A 26213-nucleotide genomic window follows, 5' to 3' on the forward strand; every position below is an offset into this window, starting at 1 on the left:
TAGGTGCACAGTACTCAATCAACCTATCCACACAATGGCTTGAATAACATAAATAGCAATGTTGAGGGCACTACTGGATGTAGATTATTATACTCCAGCTCTTAGATTACTGGTTTCCACTACTCCCATAAGCATGCATATGTGCTACCATGTTAATAGATCACGTGTCTGCATACACCAGGTAATTTCAGAGAGATATGAAAACTTACTTACAATACCACGTTAACTCAAATGACATGAGTACCATCCTTATGGGCAATAATTCAATTATCTTTTGTCTGTGTATTGGTATAGCTGAAACCAAAAATGTAGATTTTGATGCAGTTTAAGAGCTAAACTTAAAGAGGTTGGCCCATCATAGACAGGTTGGCCCATCGCTAGGATATGCCCCCATTGTCTGTTAGATGTGGGTACACCATTGTCTATAATGGGCCAACCCTTTTAAGAGTGGATACAAAAAAGGAAATGCATTTAAAAAAAAATAATATATATATATATATATATATATATATATATTTCTTTCCTGCTGGACTTACTTCTGGTCTTGGCTCAAAAAAAGTGCATACAAAAATTTTCCAAAAACTCCATGTGAATGATTATAGATAATTTGTATAGATATTTTATCATGTTTACTACTGTTCACACCATTTTTAGTGTATACTCTGGGAGCATTTCCTGATGTATTGTATGTGCAGAAAAGTATAGCTATGACATATGCAACAACTATACGCCCAAACACATACGACAGAAACGTATAAAGCTCAAGCAGACGTCTCATTATCAGAGGCGAGATTACAAAGACAAAACCTCTGTATAGATAGCACAGAATCTTGTAATCACAATAGGCGATGTCATAGCTTATCTACACCCCCTCCCTGTACAGTAACCTCTGCACAGGTCATACAACATGTCTAAAAACACTCTCATAGAAGTCAATGAGGTCACCTGTAGTCTATTGTGTCTGTGGCCCAGGTGGCTGCTCTAAAGCAGATCTATAAATGCTGTGAACAGTAGCTCAGGCAAGATGGTTGCCTCTGAAATCTTGCACAGATAATTGAATAAAACCCTACAATCAGAAAATAAAAACATTAAAGAAAAAAGGAATCACTGTCACAAAAAAAATAGGTGTCGCGTTCTCTTTTAGTGTTCAGTAAGTACTTTTCAGTATTGCTTCTAAGAAAAGATTTGCTTATGTATACAAATTTCTATATAACCAAATTGCAAAAACAATTTTCTCACCAAAATTATTTGCATAGTGTGTAGTTGTAGAACAAAGCAAGGAACTTTAATAATAACCTTGCTTTATAATCTCATTAGTCAGCACTGCATCCCCTTAATTGGAGACCTAGGACCTGTGACTGTAACAGAGAATCCTAGTACAGGACATTATGTCACACAGTTTTGTCCAAATTAGTACATGTTTTTTTTTTTACTGGCTTGAACATTGATCGAAAAAGTCTGTACATTGTAATACTCCACTGCACCACAATCTTCAAAGTAATCTACGGATTACTCCACAGAAGAGTATAAAGGGAAAACAAAGTAAAACTCAATGGAAAATAAAAGTCAGAAGAGTCTACAAATATTTTTTGAATATTTTGCTACACCATAATTGTATAATACAGGGTTGGTTTTAAGTTGGTAACAAACTAGACAATTTCCCAGGGCCCCCCTTTTTTTTATGAACCCTTCTCTCCGAGAACTTATAGAGCATCTGTCACCACCAAGTGCAATCTGCAGGCAGCATGTTATAGAGCAGGAGGAGCTGAGCAGATTGATATATAGTTTTGTGGGGAAAAAATTCAGATAACAGTGATTGATCGTACGGATGAGCAAAGTTTTGAAAAATTTGATTTGTCAACTTTGCTGAAGTTTGCCAAGAAATTTGATTCGTTACGAATTAATTAGTCACAAATTGCTATAAATCAGGTATAGCCTTAGGCCTCTTGCCCACGAATGTAAGGGCACCGACCGTGGGGAAGCCGCATGAGGATCGCAGACCCATTCACTTGAATGGGGTCCGCGATTCGTCCGTTCCGCAAAAAGATAGAACAAGTTCTATCTTTTTGCGGGACGGAAGCACGGAACACCACAGAAGCACTCCGTAGTGCTTCCGTGGGGTTCCGTGCCTCCTTTCCGCACCACTTCTCCAGATTTTCGGACCCATTCAAGTGAATAGGTCCGCATCCGTGATGGGGAATGCACCTGTCTGGTGACCCGGGAATTGCGGAATCTCCGTATGCGGCACAGAGCCCTTTCGTGTGAAAGAGACCTTAGGGTACGGCCACATTGATCGACCGTGCTGCCATACATTTAATAATGAAGGCCGCACTGTATAGTCGGTCTTCATTGTTAATAGCCGTGCAGCACCTTTAAACAGGGGTTGTTGCTGGTATAAGGTTCGGCTGATTAGGTGGGGGGCACAATATGCATATTATTGCTGTTCTGGCCTGCAATCTCCTGCAGGTTATTTGACAGTAAACAGAATATTTTCAGCCCTGGCATACCCACTTCTCCAACCCCAGCGCCCTGCTGCCCTACCATTATGTATTGTAAAAAGAGCGAGTTGCTTATGAAACTGATTAAACATGGCACCTGAGGGGCTCTACTTTGCCTGTCACACAGGGCCACATTTTCTATTACCCTGGGTTCACACCTGAGCGTTTCTGAGACGCGCGTTTTACGCGCGTATTTGTCGCGCGTTTTTATGCGCATTTTTGCAATAGTAAACGCGCGTTTGACGTGCGTTTGTGTGATTGACTTCAGTGTTGTCCAATGAGTCTATGGCCAAAACGTGCGACAACCGCCCCAAAAAAAGCTCAGGAACTTGTTTATGCGTTGGGCGTTTTACAGCGCGTTCAAACGCGCTGTAAAACGCGCTGTAAAACGCTCAAGTGTGAACCAGGGCCATAGGGAAGCATTGGTTTTCACGTGTTGAGCGTTTTACAGCGCGTTTGAACGCGCTGTAAAACGCTCAGGTGTGAACTTAGGGTAAAACCGACCTTGCCATGATATGGATGTATTTCAGCATTGATAACAGGTAAATAAGACAATGATACCCTAGTTCAAATCCTCCCCCTTTTATATAAGTAAATAGATTGCCGATTCCTTGTGTAGTTTAACATTTCAGGATACTGCTACATTCCTGATGGGAAGCTACTTGCACTCACTTTCAGTATAATGAAATGGCTACTTACAGCATTCTGCTTCCTTCATCTCAGAGTCATAGATATTCACACCAAACTTATCGTAGTGTTTCTCAAAGTGCTTGTCAAGCTGCTGTGACCACCCATTATTGTCTCCTGGAAGTTTTGAAAAAGAAAGATTTTCTGTCATTATAAGTGCCTTATAGGATGAGGAAGAAAACGATACAAGACAATCTCTAGCTATCACAGACTCTGAAATGATTGCCAGCAAAGACTTCTATTTAACCCCTTTGACTTTAGTTTGCAACCGCCTGTCAACATCAGCTGTATAAACTATACTACCAGCATGCTATGTATTTCTGCAATGAGATGAATTCATGAAGGCAATGGTTATTATTATCTTTAGCGTCTTCTGGTTTCAGGTGCAAACCACCTACGACCTATGCAGTCCTATCTTAGGGCAATATAGAATAAAAGTGCGTAACCCTGGGATATATACCGTTTTTTTTTTGCCCTATAAGAGGCACCTGCCCATAAGACGCACCTAGGTTTTAGAAGAGGAAAATAAGATTTTTTTTTTTTTTAATCAGAGGTGTGTTAAAATAATGTTGACACATTATGGGGGGATCTGCTGCTGACACACTTATAGGGGATCTGCTGTGACGTACTGTTATGGGGGGGGGGGGAATCTGCTGTGATGCACTGTTATGGGGAAATCTGCTGTGATTTTTATATTTTAGTAGTTCAAGCACTTTTAGAAGTGCTGATACATGTTTATTTTTATATACGGTATGTTTTTTTTTATGATTTGATTCAGTATTTTTAGTAGAAATAATCTATTTCCAGAACTCAAAGAAAGCCTGAGTTCAGTTTCGCACAAAGAGTGATTGACAGCTACTCATGCTCTACTCATATAGAAAAAGCTGTCAGAGAGTGTGGGCATGGAAGCAGGACTTATGGGCTTTATCTATGTACTGACGGCATCGCTACAGCTTTTTACATGAAAATACTGAATCAAATCATTAAAAATTATATCTTCATGACTGTTTTATACTCACATGAGGACTGCACATATCTACTTTAAACAGTGTACTGCCTTGTTCAGGGTCTTTAAGCTCATACTTCATATCTTAAACTTGGAGAATGCTATACTATGTCAACTCTGGTTTTCTTGTATTTTAAGGTACTCTTTATTGATCTTATATCCACCTGTCTGGCATCCTTAAAAAGGAAACAACAATGAAACATAAAAATGATAATTGATGGATTAAAAAAAATCTCCCCTAAATTTTAGATTTTTTAATTATAAGCATAGCAAATACAACCTTCCCACAAAAAGCTTGTCACGGATGGTGTAACAGAAAACAAGAAGTTACAAATAAGGATCTGACTGGCTTGATCCGAAACTAAGGAACAAAAGGGTGACCCCTATTTAAGCCCTGAAACTCTCCCTGTCTGCTCAGCCAATGCAAAGATCTCTAGGATAGAAAATTGCATGCCCTCGTGCCTCGACTGTATGACACCTGAACACCCTATAATAGTGAGGGGACACGACCACCGGCTCCCTACACTTAATACGGAGGGAGTCAGGGTCACCTAGGATCAAGCAAACAGGAAAACACAAATCAATGAACAGACTTATCTGTAGAAGCTTCAATTGTAGCATCCAGCATGTACACACTCCAGGAAGTTGTATAAACCGCAAAGTGATGCAGTATGGGAGGGGATTTAAAGGGATGCAATCAGTGCAACTAGATGACAGCTGAGAGAGGCTAACGAGATGAGAAAACGAAAGCAAAACAAAAGAACCTCAAGCAGGAGGTTCTGAAGAACGTCTGTCAGAGCTTCTCAGATGTCTGGGGGTGACAAAGCCCTTATACAGCTAAGCTGATGGTGAAAATCTATTTCTGGAATGCTGTGATGAACAGATGGATAACGGTTAATCCAATGTACGATAGGTGCGTCTTCTTTATGTACACGGAGTGTGGATCCTGGCACAAATGAGTTCTCTTCTACCAGAAATAATGCGATTTACTACAGCAATTGTTTCACTCGTTTTAATGGCATCCAATGTGCTGGACAAACTGGTGTCTAGTTATGAACCCTACCTGAATGACTTGTACTATGGATGGTGTTTCATCAATCATATATGACAGAATTATCAAGAGTTTCATTACATGTTCGCAGGCTTTCAAAGCTAGACATATACTCATGTGAACAAGAGTAGCTTCATTTCCCTGACCCCTGATCCTGTCAGACAGTGAAATATGAGCCTTTTTTGCTATGTTATATTTCATTATTTATTGTAGAAAGAGCTAGTTACTTGTGAAATTTACAGGCGGTAAAAGAGAAATAATATACAGTAGTTATTTTAGATTATTACGTATTTTGTAGCTTAATTAGTGGCATGTTTATTTAAGTTGTTACTAGAATGGCAGCATACATTTCTGAGTATTACACCATACAATCTTCCCTGCAGAGGTTTTAGAGTAAGGCTACGTTCACATCAGCATTATGAAATGTGGCAGGCTGTCCGGTAGTGAGAGTCCGGTAATTGCCAGATCCCCATTGACTACTTTGGGATCCACCAGGGATCCCCCTTACTGGCACAAAGCCCGCTTTCAGCCACACAAAAAGTCGTGCATGCAGGACTTATTTGTATGTCTGAAAACTGGCATTTCTGCTGTCGGATCCCATTATAGTCAATGGATATCTGGCATTACCCGGCTATGCCGGATACAGTGAATTGGCGCAGGCTGAACCTCTGTTGGAACAGCCTGCTGGATTTCATAATAGGTAGGGGTCTCCACCAGCCAGTTAAGGCTACTTTCACATCTGCATTTTTGCTGGATTTGTCATGGATCAGCAAAACCACTTCTGTTATTATAATACAACCGTCTACATCCGTTAAAAATGGATCCGGTTGTATTATCTCTAAAATAGCAATGACGGATCCGTCTCTCAAACCATTGTTAGTCAATGGGGGACGGATCCATTTTCTTTTGTGTGAGAGAAAACTGATCTGTCACCATTGACTTACATTGTGAGTCATAACGGATCCGTTTTGTGTGTGTCATGGGAACGCAATGAAATGGAACAGAACACATTCTGGTGCACTGTCTTCCCTTCAGTCCAGTTTTGTCCCCATTGACAATCCTATGACAGATCTCAATAGCAGAAAGGGAAAGCGCAGATGTGAAAGCAGTCTAACAGTGTTATACGAGATTAGAAAAATATGTCTACTTTCTTCTAGAAACAGCCTCATTAAAGTGAAAGGGCTGAGCTGCAATACCAGACACATCCAATGAATGAGAGTGGAGCTGTTTCTGATAGAAGGCAGCAATCTATTTCCAATCCCATAGATTCCTTTAATTTATGGTGAAAATACACATTACACAAAGGTAGGCAGATTCCACTGATGTCAATAGGATCTGACATCAAGCTTATGTGTGTAAGGGAAGCCCTATTGGCCTTCAATGTCTGCTGCTCGGAAGGGGGGGGGGGGGGGCGGACAAGGATATTTTTTAACACTTCTAATAATTTCTATACAGCTTGTCAGACAATCAGAGTTTTTGTAGCCCTCAGTGTCAGCTGGAGATTGGATCTTTGGGTCTTATACTAATGCTTTTATATTGTTGGAGGTACACTGTGAAAGGATGGAGGGCAGTGGGAGTGCTGAAGGTCTCTGGGCAATTGCCGCTTCTGCTTCCCTATAATACATACCCTGCAACCAATATGCATATTTCACTCTGTTTTAAACCTCATAAATTGTAAACATTTTCTATATCAAAGAATTTACTGATTATTTCTCATGGTGCCCAGACAGTTCAGATACACTTGAAGACTGGGAACATGTTGTGTTTTGCCTCGGGATACAGATTCACGTGCAACATTTACTTTTTGATTTTCCAGAAAAAGAGCTGTTTCAGTGTTGCATCTAATAAATATCTACCAAATAAAGAGAAGACACTCAGATTGGATCAAAGCGTGTACTAGCTATAGACCTAGGGATGATTCCCAGTAGGCAGTTAACCATTGGTCTACCTGAAACGCCTGAATGGCCACTGTCCGGGTACACAACGATCTGACGCTTCCAATGTTAATTATTGGTGGCAGCATCAGGTAGCTATGTTTTCGGCCGGCAGCCACAGGTCCCCTCCGGGAACATTCAACTCCAACACTGTCCTCAGGATGATGATACAGTTGAATGCTGTGGTAAGGAACAGGAGCCAATCCCAAAGTGCAACTGACAACAATGTTAAGGGCAAGCTCGTCCATTTCCATAGCTCCTATATAACTCAATAAAGAGAGCTATATGGTCACATCTCCTTTTGTTCTACATCCTAATATGGCAACCAGAGGCCTCTCCAGGCAAGGTGGTGGTCGGGGGATCAGAACTGGAAGAGCAGGACCCAGATGGGGTATCTGCAATTGTTTGATAGTGTACTGTTAAGGTATTGTTGTGCATTTAATGTTGTGTGATTCACTGTTATGAAATAGGAAACACTCAGTATGTTCCAGTATGATTCAGGCATGGCCAGACTAACTATCGTGGCCCAGCCTTCTCTGGAGCTGAGGGTGTGGGCTGGTCCCATCCCCTAGCTCCAGAATATTCTGGTGTTCTGGAGGAGATAGAGAGCAGACTGTCTGAGCTCCTTTCCCCAGACATTCAGCCTTAATGCTTCAGGAGACTAACAGATTCCCATGTGTCCTCAGCCACTTCAATAGAGAGAGAACTATTGGAGTATTGGCTACAGTGCGAGTCATTAAGATAACCAGTATAGATCATTACAGATTTTTCAGCTGTGAAGGGAAAGCAAGTAAAAGCATCATATGCAACCCAGATTAAGGACACTGAGGCTACAACACCTTAGTCAGCAATGTGATCAGTGTACAGCATTCTCAGACCTGGCTGCAGTGGAGGGATCACAAGTTCAGACACACTTCAGGTACGATTTGGCTAGTCATATTACTGAATCTGCACACTGCTGTATGAATTGCAGACATTACGATTACAATTACGGTTGCTGGCCAGAGCCCAGTGTAGCAAGAGAAAAAGTAATTAAGAGGGCGATTGCTGCAAACTACTAGCTTTGCTCATGCTTGGGCATCTTGGTGGAATTTGCCCTACATACCGTTAATTGCTGGATGTACTACAACTCTTATTTGGTGCACAGTAAAGATAGACTTTTAAGTTCGATCTGGCCTAGTTACTGCCTCCCCTAACACCACACACTAGCCATTGCATCATTTTCAAGCCCTGGCTTGCACCCACATGGACATTAACATCAAGGGCAATCCCAAGCTACGACCAGGCAGGGACCTACAACTACAGGGAGCGCCCCGGAGGAACATAGGGTGCCCCTCCTTTACTGCACCTACCCCATGGAGTGGCAACCTGTGGGAGTACACCGCGACACATGACCAGGGCCACTAGCACTCCAGTTCTCTGATCCAGTTCCCCCAGGGGCTCGCTGCAGGAGCTGCATCTATCACACATCTCTAACATATCCTGTGGTTATGCCATAAATGTATGAGCTGGAAATACCTACATTTACGACACCTGTAGATGTATATTAGATGTACTGCAGCCAGAAATATGCAGATTTTGGATCTTATTTCTTTTCTCTATTAACGAGAAAAGAAATGTCTTTTTTCAACCATATTAAATATGTAACTATGCAATGTATGTCAATGAGTATTTTCTTAATCCATGCCTGTTCAGAGGGTAAGCTCCTCTGGGCTATAAGTAATGCATTGTCTCAACCTTGCTGCGTCTCCTCATTCTGTTTCATTGAACCTGCAGCTGTATCTCCCCCTCCCTGTCTGTTTAGCGGTTTACACAAGATGGATTTTTGGTGACAATGTAAAGTTCTGAGCATAGTATCTGTAGGCAGGGAAAGAGGAGCTACAGGCTGCTAGGAGGCGAGGAAGATGACACTTTAATAATAATAACACCATTTCATATAATCACTACTGATCATTGCAAAGAAAATTATAACAAAAGAAGAGGACTTCTATTCATTCTAATATACTGTATATAGATTAAGCAAATGAACATATTGCAGTTCAAGTTGTGAGGACAACTGCAGCGAGCCCCGGAGATGGAGTGCAGAGGATGGGAGTGATAATGGCCTTGATGAAGTGTTGTGTCACAGTGTACTCCTTCAGGCCATTGCTCCCTGGTGATCCTTGCAACTGGAGATTTTAAATATTAAAGAATGAGGCCAGAATTAAACATATAAAAGTATTTTTACTGAGTGTAATGTAGAACTTCAAATACTTTCAATAGCAACTGATTTTATGTGAAATCTTTTGGCACCAGTTTATGATAATGGAGGCAGGATGGTTGGCTGCAATTTAACATTAGTATTGTACTGGCCTAGTAGTAGTCTGGGTGATGGGTGTCTTAGTTGTAGACCCTCACTTAACTTATTTAAGGGTACTTTGACACTAGCGTTAAAAGAATCTGGCAGGCAGTTCGGGATCCGGAATTCTGTATGCAAATGGTGATCATTTGTTTCTGACAAATGCATTGAAATACCGGATCTGTCTCTCTGGTGTCATCCGGAAAAACAGATCCAGTATTTTTTATATTTTTTTTTTACAATTTTATAGGTCTGCACATGCGCAGATCAGAAAACTGGATACATCAATGCGCGAATTTCCTGAACACTTGGTACTGGATCCAGCATTAATACATTTCAATGGAAATTAATGCCGCATCTGGCATCCTGGCAAGTGTTCCGGAATTTTGGCTGGAGAAAATACTGCAGCATGCTGCGGTATTTTCTCTGGCCAATTACCGTAAAAGGGACGGAACGGAAGACATCCTGATGCATACGGAACAATCCGTTCAGTATGCATCAGAATGTCTTCCGTTCCATCCCTTTTACGGTATTTGGCCAGAGAAAATACTGCAGCATGCTGCTGTATTTTCTCAAGCCAAAATTCCGGAACACTTGCCGGGATGCCAGATGCGGCATTAATTTCCATTGAAATGTATTAATGCTTTCTATTCAGAATGCATTAGGACAAAACTGATGCCATTTTTTCCCGGTATCGAGCCCCTATGACGGAACTCAATTGCAGAAAACTTTAACGCTAGTGCGAAAGTGCCCTAACTTATTTATTACTTAACTTATTTATTTATTCATCAACTTATTTGTACATAACTATTCCTACTTTCTACACTATCCTTATCTGTATATAACTTGTTTTTATTGCACTTCAGATTAGATGCAAACTGTATTTCGTTACCCTGTATTATACATGTGCAATGACAATAAAGTTAAATCAAATCAAATCACTTTACAGCAGTGTCTTTGATGCTGGATGTAGCTGTTCACACCGCTGTCTGTGTTTACTTGAGGCGTGAACAAAGTTGATCTTCATGGAGAATCCTCTTTGGCAGGCATGCTCAACCTGCGACCCTCCAGCTGTTGTAAAACTACAACTCCCACAATGCCCTGCTGTAGGCTGGTAGCTGTAGGCTGTTCAGGCATGCTGTGGGTTGTAGTTTTGCAACAGCTGGAGGGCCGCAGGTTGAGCATGCCTGCTCTTTAGGAACAGGAGCACAGACGTGTACTTCCCTTCCACACTCTAGCTTGGTGTGAAATCCCCCTTCTGGCAGAAAGAAGACCAGCCCACTCCCACCAAGAGGGGTGGAACAGTGTGGTTAAGCCATGTTTGCTGCCAAGCATTTGCCACCCATTCCTTGCTGAACCAAACAACCAAAACCATACAAAATACATCACAATACATAACAGTATAAAACAATAACTATATACAATATTGTAGTACCCCGAGGCCACAAACTTTACATGGTTTTTGTGATCTCTAGCTCTGTAAGCTTTTTCTTGTTTAAATGGATTTCATTCAGTGTAATTCCAGTATTTCTGAACAACACTTAGGGATATGGACTCTGACGTAATCAGAGCAAGTAGAAGATGAACAGTATGCTTCATTATTTCACTTATCTCTAGAAGAACATTGAAACAAGCTCCTGATATTATATGCCTTGGGGTGTCTCCATTGATAAGAGTTTGTCATACTTTTCTGTATATAGAGAGACAGCCCGTTGTGATGTCAGGCCTAACGCAATCTAGTTTTCAGTTAAATATAATTGAAGATTTGTTGTCCAGAGCTGTTGCTTATGAAGCCAAATGTGTGACAGATTACACAATAAAGATGATTAGCAGGCGGTTGCTAGTGATGAGCGGCATAGGCAATATTAGTTCCCGCGATATTTCATGAATTTTTCGCATAATATTCCCAATAACGTTGCAAATTCGAGAATTCGTGATCTCCAGTCATTATTTTCACGAATGCACAAATACATGCAACTTCACATTTTATCAGGTCTGAGTAGATATTTATTGGTGCACTAAGTATTGTTGTGACATCACTATGTATGTATGGACAGCAGAGAAACAGTAATTCCTATCACACTACCTAACACCCTGCACTGGAACCTATCAGCTACATTATATCACTATATAACCTACACTGACTAGCTCCCACTATCTGTAATATATATATATATAGCTAACTATCTAATGCAATTGGATAGGAATAGGATCCAGATGAAAGCACAGAGCACAGCAATGACACTGCGCTCTCTCTCTGAACTGCAAAAAAACTGCAGAAAATGGCTGCTGGGGAGGGTCTTATATAGTAAGGGGAAGGCAGTTTTCCTATTGGTTGCTAGGGATGTTGCTAAGCTCTGACAAAGATATTGCAGCCTTATCATTGGCTCACAAGCAAGAAGGGAGGTTACTGATGAAAAAATAAATCTAGAATATTCGCGAATAACAAATATATAGCACTATATTCTACATCTTCGCAAATTTTGCCGATATTCGCAATAAAAATTTGCGATTAGAATGTTGGGGATGCAACAGCATGTACCATATACAGTATTGTGTATCAATATCACTTGACCAGTAGATGGCGCTGTACATTAAGGTTACCAGTTGTGTATATCTGTAAAACTTGTTGTTTTCTCTTTCTCTCTTTTTCTCTCTTTATACCAAGATGGCTGCTGTTACAGTTTGCTGAAATGTTTTGTATGTTTGGAACTTAAGCTACACAAGTAAAGCAAGTTCTGCCTCATCACAAGCTACTAGTGTCTTCTCTAATACATAACCAACAGAATATTTGCGATCAACACTAGCGGTCACATCATAAATGTTTATACACACTCAGTTATCTGAGCTAATGGAAGATTTTCCATGGCGACAAAGCTATGCTGATGAGTTTTGGGACATATTACATACTTCTGAATTATATAACCATTGTAACAGGAAATGTTTAATTCTCAATAGGGTTTACTATAAAAGGTGTATTAATAGCTGAAGTGTTTGTCATGTAACCTAACAGAACAGCTTGCTGTTATCAGCAGAAGCCTACACTGCATTGATGTCGAGCAGACTGATTTAATCAAATCATTTGAAGTTTGCAGGTACTATATTACATTTTCCTTTTCTCCCTTCTCTGGTCTCTACATATACATACAGTTGCAAGAAAAAGTATGTGGACCCTTTGGATTGATATGGGTTTCTGCACAAATTGGTCATAAAATGTGATCTGATCTTCATCTAATTCACAACAATAGACACTCACAGTCTGCTTACACTAATAACACACAAAGAATTAAATGTAACCATGTTTTTATTGAACATGCCATGTAAACATTGGAAAAAGTATGTGAACCCCTAGACTAATGACATCTCCAAGAGCTAATTGGAGTCAGGTGTCAGCCAACTGGAGTCCAATCAATGAGATGAGATTGGAGGTGTTGATTAGAGCTGCCATGCCCTAAAAAAAACACACACCAGTTCTGGGTTTGCTTTTCACAGGAATCATTGCCTGATGTTAATGATGCCTCGCACAAAAGAGCTCTCAGAAGACCTACGATTAAGAATTGTTGACTTGCATATAGCTGGAAAGGGATATAAAAGTATGTCCAAAAGCCTTGCAGTTCATCAGACCACGGTAAGACAAATTGTCTATAAATGGAGAAAGTTCAGCACTGCTGCTGCTCTCCCTAGGAGTGGCCGTCCTGTAAAGATGACTGCAAGAGCACAGTGCAGACTGATCAATGAGGTGAAGAAGAATCCTAGAGTGTCAGCTAAAGACTTACAAAAGTCTCTGCATATGCTAACATCCCTCTGTTAGCGAATCTGCGATACGTAAAACACTAAACAAGAATGGATTTCATGGGAGGATACCACAGAGGAAGCCACTGCTGTCCAAAAAAAAAAACATTGCTGCACGTTTACAGTTTGCACAAGAGCACCTGGATGTTCCACAGCATTACTGGAAAAATATTCTGTGGACAGATGAAACCAAAGTTGAGTTGTTTGGAAGAAACACACAACACTATGTGTGGAGAAAAAGAGGAACAGCACGCCAACATCAAAACCTCACCCCAACTGTGAAGTATGGTGGTGGGGGCATCATGGTTTGGGGCTGCTTTGCTGCGTCAGGGTCTGGACGGATTGCCATCATCGAAGGAAAAATGAATTCCCAAGTTTATCAAGATATTTGGCAGGAGAACTTAAGGCCATTTGTCCACCAGCTGAAGCTCAACAGAAGATGGGTGTTGCAACAGGACAACGACCCAAAGCATAGAATTAAATCAACAACAGAATGGCTTAAACAGAAGAAAATACTCCTTTTGGAGTGGCCCAGTCAGAGTCCTGACCTCAACCCGATTGAGATGCTGTGGCATGACCTCAAGAAAGCGATTCACACCAGACATCCCAAGAATATTGCTGAACTGAAACAGTTCTGTAAAGAGGAATGGTCAAGAATTACTTCTGACCGTTGTGCACGTCTGATCTGCAACTACAGGAAACATTTGGTTGAAGTTATTGCTGCCAAAGGAGGTTCAACCAGTTATTAAATCCAAGGGTTCACATACTTTTTCCACCTGCACTGTGCATGTTTACATGGTGTGTTCAATAAAAACATGGTAACATTCAATTCTTTGTGTGTTATTAGTTTAAGCAGACTGTGCTTGTCTATTGTTGTGACTTAGAGAAGATCAGATCACATTTTATAACCAATTTGTGCAGTAAACCATATCATTCCAAAGCGTTCACATACTTTTTCTTGCAACTGTATATTCAGTACAGGGGCGTAACAAACAACCATGAGGCCCCACAGCAAAACTTAGAATGGGTCTTCATTCCACCATGATGTCTTTCAGAAAAGTTGGAAAAGCTTTTAATTTGTTCCCCTAGTGCACAGAGATAAGTTATCTAGTGAGGTCATAGTACAGCCATAATGCAAATAGTGATGTCACAGTACAATTTAACATGCACACAGTGATGTCATAGTGGGATAATGTGCACAATGACATCATAGTACAGTAATAATCTAACAGTTCCGGAAAAATAAACACATTGATGTCAGGGTACAGGCATAATTATTATTATTAAGTGACATTAATTCATACATATAAAGAGGGGGTATGCATACTGGTACAGAGGAAAAGACGACCCTGCCTGTGAGGGAAGGAGAAGGAGAGAGTAGGTCAGGGTAGAGGCTGTTCACATGGCTGTATAGGGGAAATAGGGTTATTTTAGGTTGTAGGCTTTCCTGAACAGGTAAGTTTGTAGTTGCTTTTCAAAATCTGGATGTTGAGGGACAGTCTGATGTGCTGAGGTAGTGAGTTCCAGAGTATTAGAGATGCATGTGTGAAATCCTGTAGACAAATGGGTGAGAAGAAGTAAACAAGAGGAGAGCGAGGAAGGAGGTCTAGTGAGTATCAGAGATTACACGTGGGGATGTATTTGGAGAGTATGTCAGAAATGTAATGAGGGGAGCGATTGTGTATTTTAATCTGAATTTTCTAGCAACGGGAAGCAAGTGAAGGGATTGCCGAAGCACAAGAGTGTTAGATGAGAGGTCGCAGAAGAGGACGTTGCAGTAGTCTAGGCATGACATGATGAGGGCATGCAGTAGAATTTTAGCTGACTTATGAACGAGGAAGGAGCGGATATGATAAAGTTGGAGGTGGCAGAAGGTGTTAAGGAATTGGATGTGGAGTTTGAAGGACAGGGCAGAATCAATTGTTATCCCAAGGCAGCGTACTATATGACTACAGGAAGTACGGATCTATTAACTGTAATTGAGAGGTCTTGTGGTGGTGAGGATGAGTGACATGGGGAGGGATGATGAAGTCAGTTTTCTCCATGTTGCGTTTTAGAAGGTGAATGGAGTGGTAGACATGTATGGATGCCACCACTCCATTCTCATGGAACTGTTAGGTGGCACTCGTGAACCTCTGTTCTTGTAATCCAGAGGTTGGAACCTTGCAGATCAAACACTTATCTCATATCTGTGAATAGATGATATGTATTATATGTGGCTCACACTCTTTAAAGACTTTGGTCAAGAACTAGTAGAGGTGAGTGCCTTAAAAAATGATATCCAGGAAACCATCCATCTGCCCATTTTGTATATATTTAAAAAAAAATAAAAAATAAAATAATCATATATAGTTTTGCTAATATGTGACTACAACTTTTTGATTGAAGTCCCTTTAATAAGTGGACATAGGGACTCTGCTTTGCTGCTAGGGGAGAGTACGGTACTTAATAAAAGCACCATATCATTTTTAGAGACTGAATGTGCTTACGGCTTTATTGTTGTTTAATCTTATTCACCAATATTATTGAGACATGCTGATAAGATTTTATTTTGTTTTTGTTCTGTATCTTTCTCTTGCTATGGGTCACTATGGTTATTATGATGCATTTTCTAGTCGATTGTCATTTTATGCAGAGAGACATCAGCACTTGGAAAAGTTGGTAGATGCCATGGCCCAGTGGAGGCTTCACTGCTGTTCCTTGCATTCTGATGTCCTGTGTAGTTTCCCTCAAACATGTCAGAAGAGGAATCTACACAGGACTCTGCTGCATTCTTAGGACCTTGTGGAGGGGTGCGTCTGGCATTCTGACAGTACTTGGGGATGCCTCTAAATATTGTAAACTTGTCTTGTAAATCACTTTCAGGGCAAGATGTATGGGATGCAGAAACACTTAGGGCTGTTTCACACGAGCGGATGCCGTGCGTGACATCCGCTCCGTGAATGACAGCCAAGACCTGATGCAGACTGCAGAGGCACGGAGCATTAACATGACTGATAATGCTCCGTGCCTCTCTGTGACCTCTTTACTACGAAATCACAGTGACAACTTTATCTCACTGTGATTTCGTAGTAAAGAGGTCACAGAGAGGCACGGAGCATGATCAATCATGCTCCGTGCCTCTGCAGTCTGCATCGGGTCTTGGCTGTCATTCACGGAGCGGATGTCACGCACGGCATCCGCTCGTGTGAAACAGCTCTAACAGTGAGCCATAGGATTTTATCTAAACACTTCAAAGGCATACTATAATTGTATATAAACATATTTCTTTATTTGTCAGCGGAGGGGGATCAGGCAACCTGATAAGAGATGCAGCATCCTATGCCCTCAGGGGAGAATGGGGCCGCAGTGGGCACAAACTATTGGGATAACACTGTATGCCAAACTTGCGACTTTATTTTATAGGCCTCACAATAAAATAGCTGGTAAACGGAAGAATGCAAAATGAAAGAAAAATGACTCATCATCCAAGAGTCAGAATGTGGGTAGTAGTGTAAACAGCATTTTGTAAATGTCATTTTATTTTTTTAGGATGTTAGAAGGCTTAGAATTTTAGAAGCAATTCTTAAAATTTTTAAGAAAATTGCCAAAACTCACTTTTTAACCCCTTAAGGACTCTGACCAGTGTCACTTTAAGTGCTCATAACTTTAAAACGCTTTGACTCACCCAGGCCGTTCTGAGATAGTTTTTTTCATCACATATTGTACTTCATGACACTGCTAAAATTGGGTCAAAAAGGTTAATTTGTTTGCATAAAAAAATACAATTTTTACCAAAAATTTAGAAAAATTAGCAAATTTCAAAGTTTCAGTTTCTTTACTTCTGTAATACATAGTAATACCCCCAAAAATTGTGATGACTTTACATTCCCCATATGTCTACTTCATGTTTGTAGCATTTTGGGAATTATATTTTATTTTTTGGGGATGTTACAAGGCTTAGAAGTTTAGAAGCAAATTTAGAAATTTTTCAGAAATCTTCAAAATCCCACTTTTTATGGACCAGTTCAGGTTTGAAGTCATATTGTGAGGCTTAGATAATAGAAACCTCCCCAAAATGACCCCATTCTAGAAACTACACCCCTCAAGGTATTCAAAACTGTTTTTAAAACTTTGTTAACCCTTTAGGCGTTCCACAAGAGTTAATGGCAGATGCAGAAACAATTTCGAAATTTCTATTTTTTGGAAAATTTTCCAATATAATACATTTTTTCCAGGAGTAAAACAAGGGTTAACTGCCAAACAAAACTCAATATGGGTTGCCCTGATTCTGTAGTTTGCAAAAACACCCCATATGTGGTCGTAAACTACTGTTTGGCCAAACGGCAGCACATAGAAGGAGGGGAACACCATATGGGTTTTGGAAGGCAGATTTTGCAGGACTGGTTTTGTTTATACCATGTCCCATTTGAAGCCCCCTGTTGCACCCCTAGAATAGAAATTTCAGAAAAGTGACTCCATCTAAGAAAGTACACCCCTCAAGGTATTACAAACTTTGTTAACCCTTTAGGTGTTCCACAAGAGTTAATGGCAGATGGAGAAACAATTTTGAAATTTCTATTTTTTTGGAAAATTTTCCATTTTAACCCTTACTTTATTACTGGAAAAAATGGGTTAACAGCCAAACAAAACTCAAAATGGGTTTCCCTGATTCTGTAGTTTGCAGAAACACCCCATATGTGGTCGTAAACTACTATTTGGCTAAACGGCAGGACATAGAAGAAGGGGAACGTCATATGGTTTTTGGAAGGCAGATTTTGCTGGACTGGTTAATTTACACCATGTACCCTTTCAAGCCCCCTGATGCACCCCTAGAGTAAAAACTCCATAAAAGTGACCCCATCTAGGAAACTACAGGATAAGGTGGTTGTTGTTTTGGGACTATTTTAGGGGTAAATATGATTTTTGGTTGCTCTATATTACTCTTTTTTGAGGCAATGTAACAAAAAAATGAAATTCTAAAATTGTTTCTACATTCGCTATTTAGTTTTATGGAACACCTAAAGGGTTAACATAGTTTGTAAAGTAACTTTTGAATACCTTGAGGGGTGTAGTTACTTAGATGGGGTCACTTTTTTGGAGTTTCTAGTCTAGGCTACATCAGGGGGGGCTTCTAATGGGACATGGTGTCAAAAAAAAAAAACTGTCCATCAAAATCTGCCTTCCAAAAACCGTATGGAGTTCTCTTTGTTCTATGCCCTGCCGTGCGGCTATATAGCCATTTACGACCACATATGGGGTGTTTCTGCAAACTACAGAATCAGGGCAATAAAAATGTATTTTATTTTATATTTTTAACACCGTTCATCCGAGGCTTTTGGTCAAAAGTTATTTTTATAGCGACGACTTTTACGCACGCGACGATGCCCAATATGTATGGCTCTCAGACTTTGGAGACACTAAGCAGGCATCCTAAAACTGCGGCCCTCCAGATGTTGTAAAACTACAATTCCCACCATGCCCTGCTGATGGCTGTAGGTTGTCTGGGCATGCTGGGAGTTATAGTTTTACAACATCTGGAGGGCCGCAGTTTGAGGATGCCTGCACTAAAACTAATATTTTTTTGGGAAAAAAAAATTGTTTCCGTGTCTCCAAAGTCTGAGAGCCATAGTTTTTTATGTTCTCTAGTGGACTGTTGGGAATTATAAAAATTTAGTACTCCATGGAAGTGTGGTACTCCCTGAAGCAATCGATAACGCAGAGGCCCGGGATGATCGGGGCACGTGTCGCACTAAGTGGTGGTGTCCTTCCGTATCCCCCTCCTGCGACACACTCTGCACTTTTTTGGGTTCGTCCCTTCTTTCCAGTATGGGGGACCACACCTGGAAAGTGTTGGCCAGGGACGATCCGGGCGCCTCCAGTTCCCGAGGTACTCCGGACTGCTCTTTCCCGGTCCGAAAAGATCAGGGCCTTGAGGACTGCCTCATAGAACTGGAGGAATGTCCCTGTGCTGCCAGCGCTTCGGGATAGTACAAAAGAGTTGTACATGGCAACCTGCACCAAGTAGACCGCAACTTTTTTGTACCATGCCCGGGTTTTGCGCATGGCGTTATATGGCTTGAGGACTTAATCAGAAGGATCAACTCCTCCCATATACCGATTGTAGTTGACGATACAATCGGGCTTGAGGACCATTGCCGCGGTACCTCGCACAGAGACGGGGGTGGTGCTGTTACCATGGATTGTGGACAGCATAAGGACATCCCTCTTGTCCTTCTACCTGACCAGCAACAGGTTTCCACTGGTAAGTGCACTGGTCTCACCCCTGGGGATAGGTACCTGGAGGGGGTAGGCAGGGAGGCCGCGTTGATTTTTCCGCACGGTGGGGGGGGGGGGGGGGGGCAAGTCGCAGGGGGGGGTCTGGGGTCTGATAGATGGATCAAAGAAAGTTTGGAATACAAGTGCTTTTTTTTTTTCCTAATTAACTTTTCCCTTCTTTCCCTGCCTAACGGTGCCTCTCCCTCACTGACCCTAACCTACCTGGGTGTCGATGGGTGCAGGAGGGTGATGGATGGCGATTAGGGGGACGCAGGAGCTGGTGCTGGACGATGCTGCTGGGTGCTCATGCAGAACAGGAAGAGGAGGGGAGAGAGGAGCGCAGGAAGTTTGAATCTCGCGCCTCTCTCCCCTGCACCAATCAGCACCCTGGACAGCAGTGTTCAGCACCAGGGCCAGCACTACCTCTCCAAATCTTCGTACTGCGATTGGTGGTGTGTAATCACGCCACCGATCGCAGTCTTTTTCCGGTTCATCGGGTCACAGGACACCCGAATGGACCGTAAACGCAGAAAACCGCAGGTCTGAATTGACCCCCCCTGCGTTGTCACAGGATGTCGGCTGAATGATTTTATCCAGCATCCCATTCCGATTAACCCGCGCGGCGCCGGAATCACGATTTAAAGTTGGGACGTACCGGTACACCCTGAGTCCTTAAGGACTCGGGAAATAAGGCGTACCGGTACACCCTGCGTCCTTAAGGGGTTAAGGACCAGTTCAGGTCTGAAGTCACTTTGTGGGGCTTACATAGTGGATACCCTCATAAATGACGCCATTGTAGAAACTACACCCCTCAAGCTACTTAAAACTGATTTTTACTAACTTTGTTAACCCTTTAGGTGCTCAACAAGAATTAAAGAAAAATGGAGATCAAATTTTTAACCACTTTTCACTTTTTTGGCAGATTTTCTATTTTAATAAAAAAATATATTTAAAGGGTTTCTGTCATGGGAAAAATCATTATGTAGCTGACTGACATTAGCGATGTGCTAATTTTAGCAGTACATAACAGTATGTTTGTTAAGTCCCTGCCTGCTGCCATGCTAATGAAGCCTCTAGGTGCTATGAGCGCATTGCTACATCACCTAGAGGCTCGGTCTACTCGCCTTTTGTCACGCCCATGTCCACTTGATTGAAGTCCTTCTCCGCATCATCCACATAATCCCGCGCCTGCGCCGTTCCGTTTAGTATTTAGTACGCTCGGCTGCTGCCAGGCAGGCCTGCCGGGGAGGCCTATGACGTAATCGGGGTATATATGATTTTTAATTGCTCTATATTATGTTTTTTTGTGAGGCAAGGTAACCAAAAAATTGCTGTTTTGAAACTGTTTTTATTTTTTACAACATTCATCTGACAGGGTAGATCATGTGCTATTTTTATAGAGCAAGTTGTTACGGACGCAATGATATCAAATATGTCTACTTTCTTTGTTTCAGTTTTACATAATAATTTGAAAAAAAAAATATGTTTTTATGTCTCCATTTTCTGACAATCGTCCTGTGCAGGGGCTCGTTTGTTGATATTGACGTTTCTATTGGTACCATCTTTGGGTACATAGGATTTTTTGATCTTTCATTATAACACTTTATGGGGCAAGGTGACCAAAAAATTGGTTGTTTTAGCACAGTATCTATTTATTTATTTATTTTACAGCGTTCACCTGAGGGGTTAGGTCATGTGACATTTTTATAGCGCAGATTATTACGGACGTGGCAATACCTAATATGTATACTTTTTCCTATTTATTTAAGTTTTACACAATAATAGCATTTTTGAAACCAAAAAAATTATGTTTTAGTGTCTCCATAGGCTGAGAGCCATAGCTTTTTAATTTTTTGACAGATTGTCTTAGTTAGAGTCTCATTTTTTGTGGGATGAGGTGAAAGTTTGATTGGCACTATTTTGGGGGTCATATGCATTTTTGATCGCTTGGTGTTGCACTTTATGTGATGTTAGGTGACCAAAAATTGCTTTTTTGGCACAGTTTTTATTTTTTATTTTTACGGTGTTCACCCGAGGGGTCAGGTCATGTGGTATTTTTATAGATCTGGTTGTTACGGATGTGGCGATACCTAATATGTATATTTTTTTCATTTATTTCACTTTAACACAATAATAGCATTTTTTAAACAAAAAAATAATGTTTTAATGTGTCTATATATTTTTAATTTTTTTTAATGATTTTCTTATGTAGGGGTTCATTTTTTGTGGGATGAGGTGATGGTTTTATTGGTACCATTTTGTGGGACATACGCCTTTTTGATCACTTGGTGTTGCACTTTTTGTGATACAAGGTGACAAAAATTGCTTTTTTTGACACAGTTTAAATTTTTTTTTGTTTTATGGCGTTTATCGGACTGGGTGGATCATGTGATATATTTATGGAGCCGACTGTCACGGATGCGGCAAAACCAAATATGTAGATTTTATTAAAAAAATTTATTTTGAAATTTTTTTTTATTCCTTACTTGGGGAAATTGCTTTTTTTTTTACATAGGAAACCTTTTTTTATTTTAAAACTTTGCATCCCCCATAGGATCATACAAGACCTCTGGGGAACAGTTAACTTTTTTTTTTTTTTACCACTATTGATTTCTCCTGTAACTGGGGCGTCCATTCAGAGATAGAGACCCACCTCCCGGACGTTTATAGTCAACAAACAGACGAGAGGTGGTTAAGCATCTTGCTGGTTGCCCTGTAGCTGTTGGGGACCCACATGAAAAAGTCCAATTGAGGAGAAAGTGGACTTGCCCTGTAACGTCCCCCTGCAGTGCCCAAAACGCCTTCCTCCTGAATCCTCAACCGCCCACAGCGTCTCATCCCTCTCCTCCCCCTTCCTGACGGCCAAGCGAAGTCTCGCGCAGACGCAGTACCCACTGAGGGCTGCGCCAGTGCGATTTGCTGGAGACTGAGGGCAGGAGCTTCATCGTCGTCACTGGGCATGCGCCGAGCCCAGTGACGTCCGATGCTCGCTCTTCCCTCAGTCTCCAGTAAATCGCACTGGCGCAGCCCTCAGTGGGTACTGCGTCTGCGCGAGACTTCGCTTTGCCGTCAGGGAGGGGGAGGAGAGGGATGACGCTGTGGGCGGTTAGGGATTCAGGAGGAAGGCGTTTTGGGCACTGCAGGGGGGCGTTACTGGGCACACAAAGTGGAACATAACGCCCCTCTGGGCACCTTCAGGATTAATTAGCATAATTATAAAAGTCGTTTTTCAGCAAAACTACTGGACGGATTACAGTATAGAACAGCAAAGCCGATTCAAGGTAATCTGTGGAGCATGACTGGTTTAAAATCTGAATTTGTGTTATGAGAGGTGACAGAATCCCTTTAAGTTTAATGTTTTGTTAATCTGAATTTTATGTGATGGATCAGAACACAATAGTCTAAGTTGGTGATTGGGTGAAGTGAAATAAGAAAAATATATAAATAAAACTATTGTTTAGAAATAGAAAACAGAAAATTGGCATGGGCGTATGTATTCACCCCCTTTGTTAGGAAGACCATAAAAAGCTCTGGTACAGCCAATTACATTCAGATGTCACATAATTAGTGAAAGGATGTCACTTGTGTGCAATCTAAGTGTCACATCTGTAATTACATATATGTAGCGGTCAGGGGAGGAAGAGATCGCAAGGCAGGATTCAAGTACAGTACAGCGGACTGAAGCAAAAACCGACTTTATTAAGGAGCAAAATTAAACTGCTGGAAAACCTGAATAACAGTACAGTACCACCACACCAGAGGCGCAATGGGTCAATGACAGGAATGGCATGAACAGGTGAACATAAATCATCAACAATGGTACAGGAATTTTGCATAGACACAGAATGAACTAAACAGCAAACAGAAAGCTTACAAGCTACTCTCAACACTTATTTCCTATCTAGCCGTGCTACTCAGGGGACGCTTCTACAGCACACTGACTAAGTCCCTGACTCTATAACCTATCATAGCTTGGCACCGCTGCCACTCACAGTTCAGCAGATTCTCCTTAATCCAATAAGATGCAGTCTGGTTCCAGGTCCGGTCGTTTGCTTGTCTGTCTTTCGCTCTCTGGTTACAGCAGATGCAGGTCTTCACCTAGTTTCAGCTCTGGCAGGAAGGATCCGGCTTGTACTGGTCTCTGGCACACGGTCTCACTCCTCTGGAACACACTCTGCAGTCTCTTTCTCTGGGTCACAGCTGCAGCACTTCAGTTAAGAGTCTATCTTGGCCTGTCTCAAACACAGCCAGCTTCTCAGGACTCCATCAGTCAGGCTCCGTGTCTAGCCTTTACATGGCAGCCATCCTTAAAGCTACCAGGACACACACACACACACCTCCAGCCATGACTCAAACCACGGGACCGTCTAGTTCCTCCTACCTCTTGTGCATCTTAGAAAAAGTTCAGCTTTCTCTACTCAGAGCCACAGCAACCTCCAGTGTGGCTGAAATAAGTAATCATGGTCTATGTAACACCATATTGTAGATATCTGCATAGAACAGTATTCTAGGGGCTGACCCTTACATATACACACCTTTTTTGAAAGGCCCCAAAGGCTGCAACACCTAAGCAAGGGGCATCACTAACCAAACACTGCCATTAAGACGAAGGAACTCTCCAAACAGGTAGGGGACAATGCTGTGGGGAAGTACAAGTTAGGGTTAGGTTATAAAAAATATTCAAATATTTGATGATGCCCAGGAGCACCTTCAAATCTATCATAACCAAATGGAAATAACATGACACAACAGCAAATCTGCCAAGAGACAGCCACCCACCAAAACTCATGGACCGGGCAAGGAGGGCATTAATCAGAGAGGCAGCACAAAGACGCTGGAGGAGCTGCAGATTTCCACAGCAGAGACTGGAGTATCTGTACATGGGACGACAATAAGGCGTAGGCTCCATAGAGTTGGGCTTTATGGCAGAGTGGCCAGAAGAAAGCCATTACTTTAGGCTAAAAACGAAAAGGCACGTTGTGAGTTTGCGAAAAGGCATGTGGGAGACTCTCAAAATGTATGGAGGAAGGTGCTCTGGTGTGACGAGACTAAAATTGAACTTTTCAGCCATAAACGAAAACGCTATGTTTGGTGCAAACACATCACATCACCCAAAGATGGGTAGTGCTAAATACAGGGATATTCTTCAGCAAAACCTGTACCACCCTGTGTGTGATTTGAGGCAAGGACGGAGGTTCACCTTCCAGCAGGACAATGACCCCAAACACTCTGCTAAAGCTAAAGCAACACTTGAGTGGTTTAAGGGGAAACATGAAAATGTATTGGAATGACCTAGTCAAAGCCCAGATCTCAATCCAATAGAAAATCTGTGGTCAGACTTAAAGATTGCTTTTCACAAGAGCAAACCATCCAAAATGAAAGAGCTGGAGCAGTTTTGCAAGGAGGAATTGGCAAAAATCCAAGTGGTAAGATGTTGCTATCCAAAGCGACTTGGAGCTGTGATTGCCAAAGGTGGCTCTATAAAAGTATTCACTTTAGGGGGGTGAATAGTTATGCACATTGACTTTTTCTGTTAGTTTGTTCTATTTGTTGTTTGCTTCACAATAAAATCAGGATTAATATAATATATTTTGGATTTTCCGCCAAATAGAAGACAAAGAGGAAAATCGTTCCTCCTCAGGAATGCCGGAATTTTGAGCACCAGAAAATGTACCAAACTGAGGACGGAACCCATATGCCCCAAAAAATGTCGACTTATCAGTGGATTCCTGTCTACGGTTATTTATATCAAACTCAGCTAACGATAAAAATGAAGACCACTCTTTCTGATTCTCTGAAACAAAACATCTCAAGCAAGTCTCCAGATTCTGATTAGTGCGCTCTGTCTGTCCGTTCGACTGAGAATGAAAAGCCGAAGAGAAGGACAATTGTACACCCAGACGAGTACAGAACACTTTCCAGAATCTGGAAACAAACTGAGTTCCTCTATCGGACACCACATCAGAGGGAATGCCATGTAGTTTCACGATGTTGTCGACAAACACCTGTGCAAGAGTTTTAGCATTGGGTAGACTAGTTAATGCAATAAAGTGTGCCATTTTACTAAAATGATCTACAACCACCAGAATCACAGTTTTTCCCGAAGAATTCAGTAAATCCGTAATAAAATCCATGGACAAATGGGTCCAAGGTCTGGACGGGATGGGCAATGGAAGCAGAGATCCGGAAGGCCGAGTATGTGTCACCTTAGCACGTGCACATGTACCACAGGCCGACACATAGTCCTCAACACACTTACGCAACCCCGGCCACCAAAATCTGAGAGAGATAAGATTGACAGTCGATCTGCTCCCAGGGTGCCCAGCAAGTACCGTACAGTGATGTTCCTCAAACACCTTGTGACGTAATTCGGAGGGAACAAACAACTTCCCCGGAGGACAAAAGTCTGGAGCATCCTCCTGTGCCTCCAACACCCTGGCCTCGAGATCAGGATAAAGAGCGGATATGACTACCCCATCAGATAAAATGGGACTAGTGTCATTAGACTCACCCCCCCAGGAAAGCTACGCGACAAAGCATCCGCCTTGACGTTCTTAACCCCAGGGCGATAAGTGATGAAGTTGAATCTGGTAAAAAACAATGACCATAAGGCCTGCCTTGGGTTCAGTCGCTTAGCCGACTCCAGGTA

At 41.6% G+C, this 26213-nt stretch overlaps 1 protein-coding gene across 1 annotated transcript in view; it reads right to left on the bottom strand.

Annotated features, from left to right (window-relative positions):
- The window catches only part of RXFP1 (relaxin family peptide receptor 1), a 433898-nt gene that overhangs the window by 150523 nt on the left and 257162 nt on the right, over nucleotides 1-26213 (bottom strand). Inside the window, exon 3 of the mRNA XM_044297992.1 lies at nucleotides 3198-3302. Coding sequence (XP_044153927.1) covers nucleotides 3198-3302 — 105 coding nt within the window. The remainder of the gene's footprint in view (nucleotides 1-3197; nucleotides 3303-26213) is intronic.

The sequence above is a fragment of the Bufo gargarizans genome, chromosome 1 (genome assembly GCF_014858855.1).
Source record: "Bufo gargarizans isolate SCDJY-AF-19 chromosome 1, ASM1485885v1, whole genome shotgun sequence".
Taxonomy (NCBI): domain Eukaryota; kingdom Metazoa; phylum Chordata; class Amphibia; order Anura; family Bufonidae; genus Bufo; species Bufo gargarizans.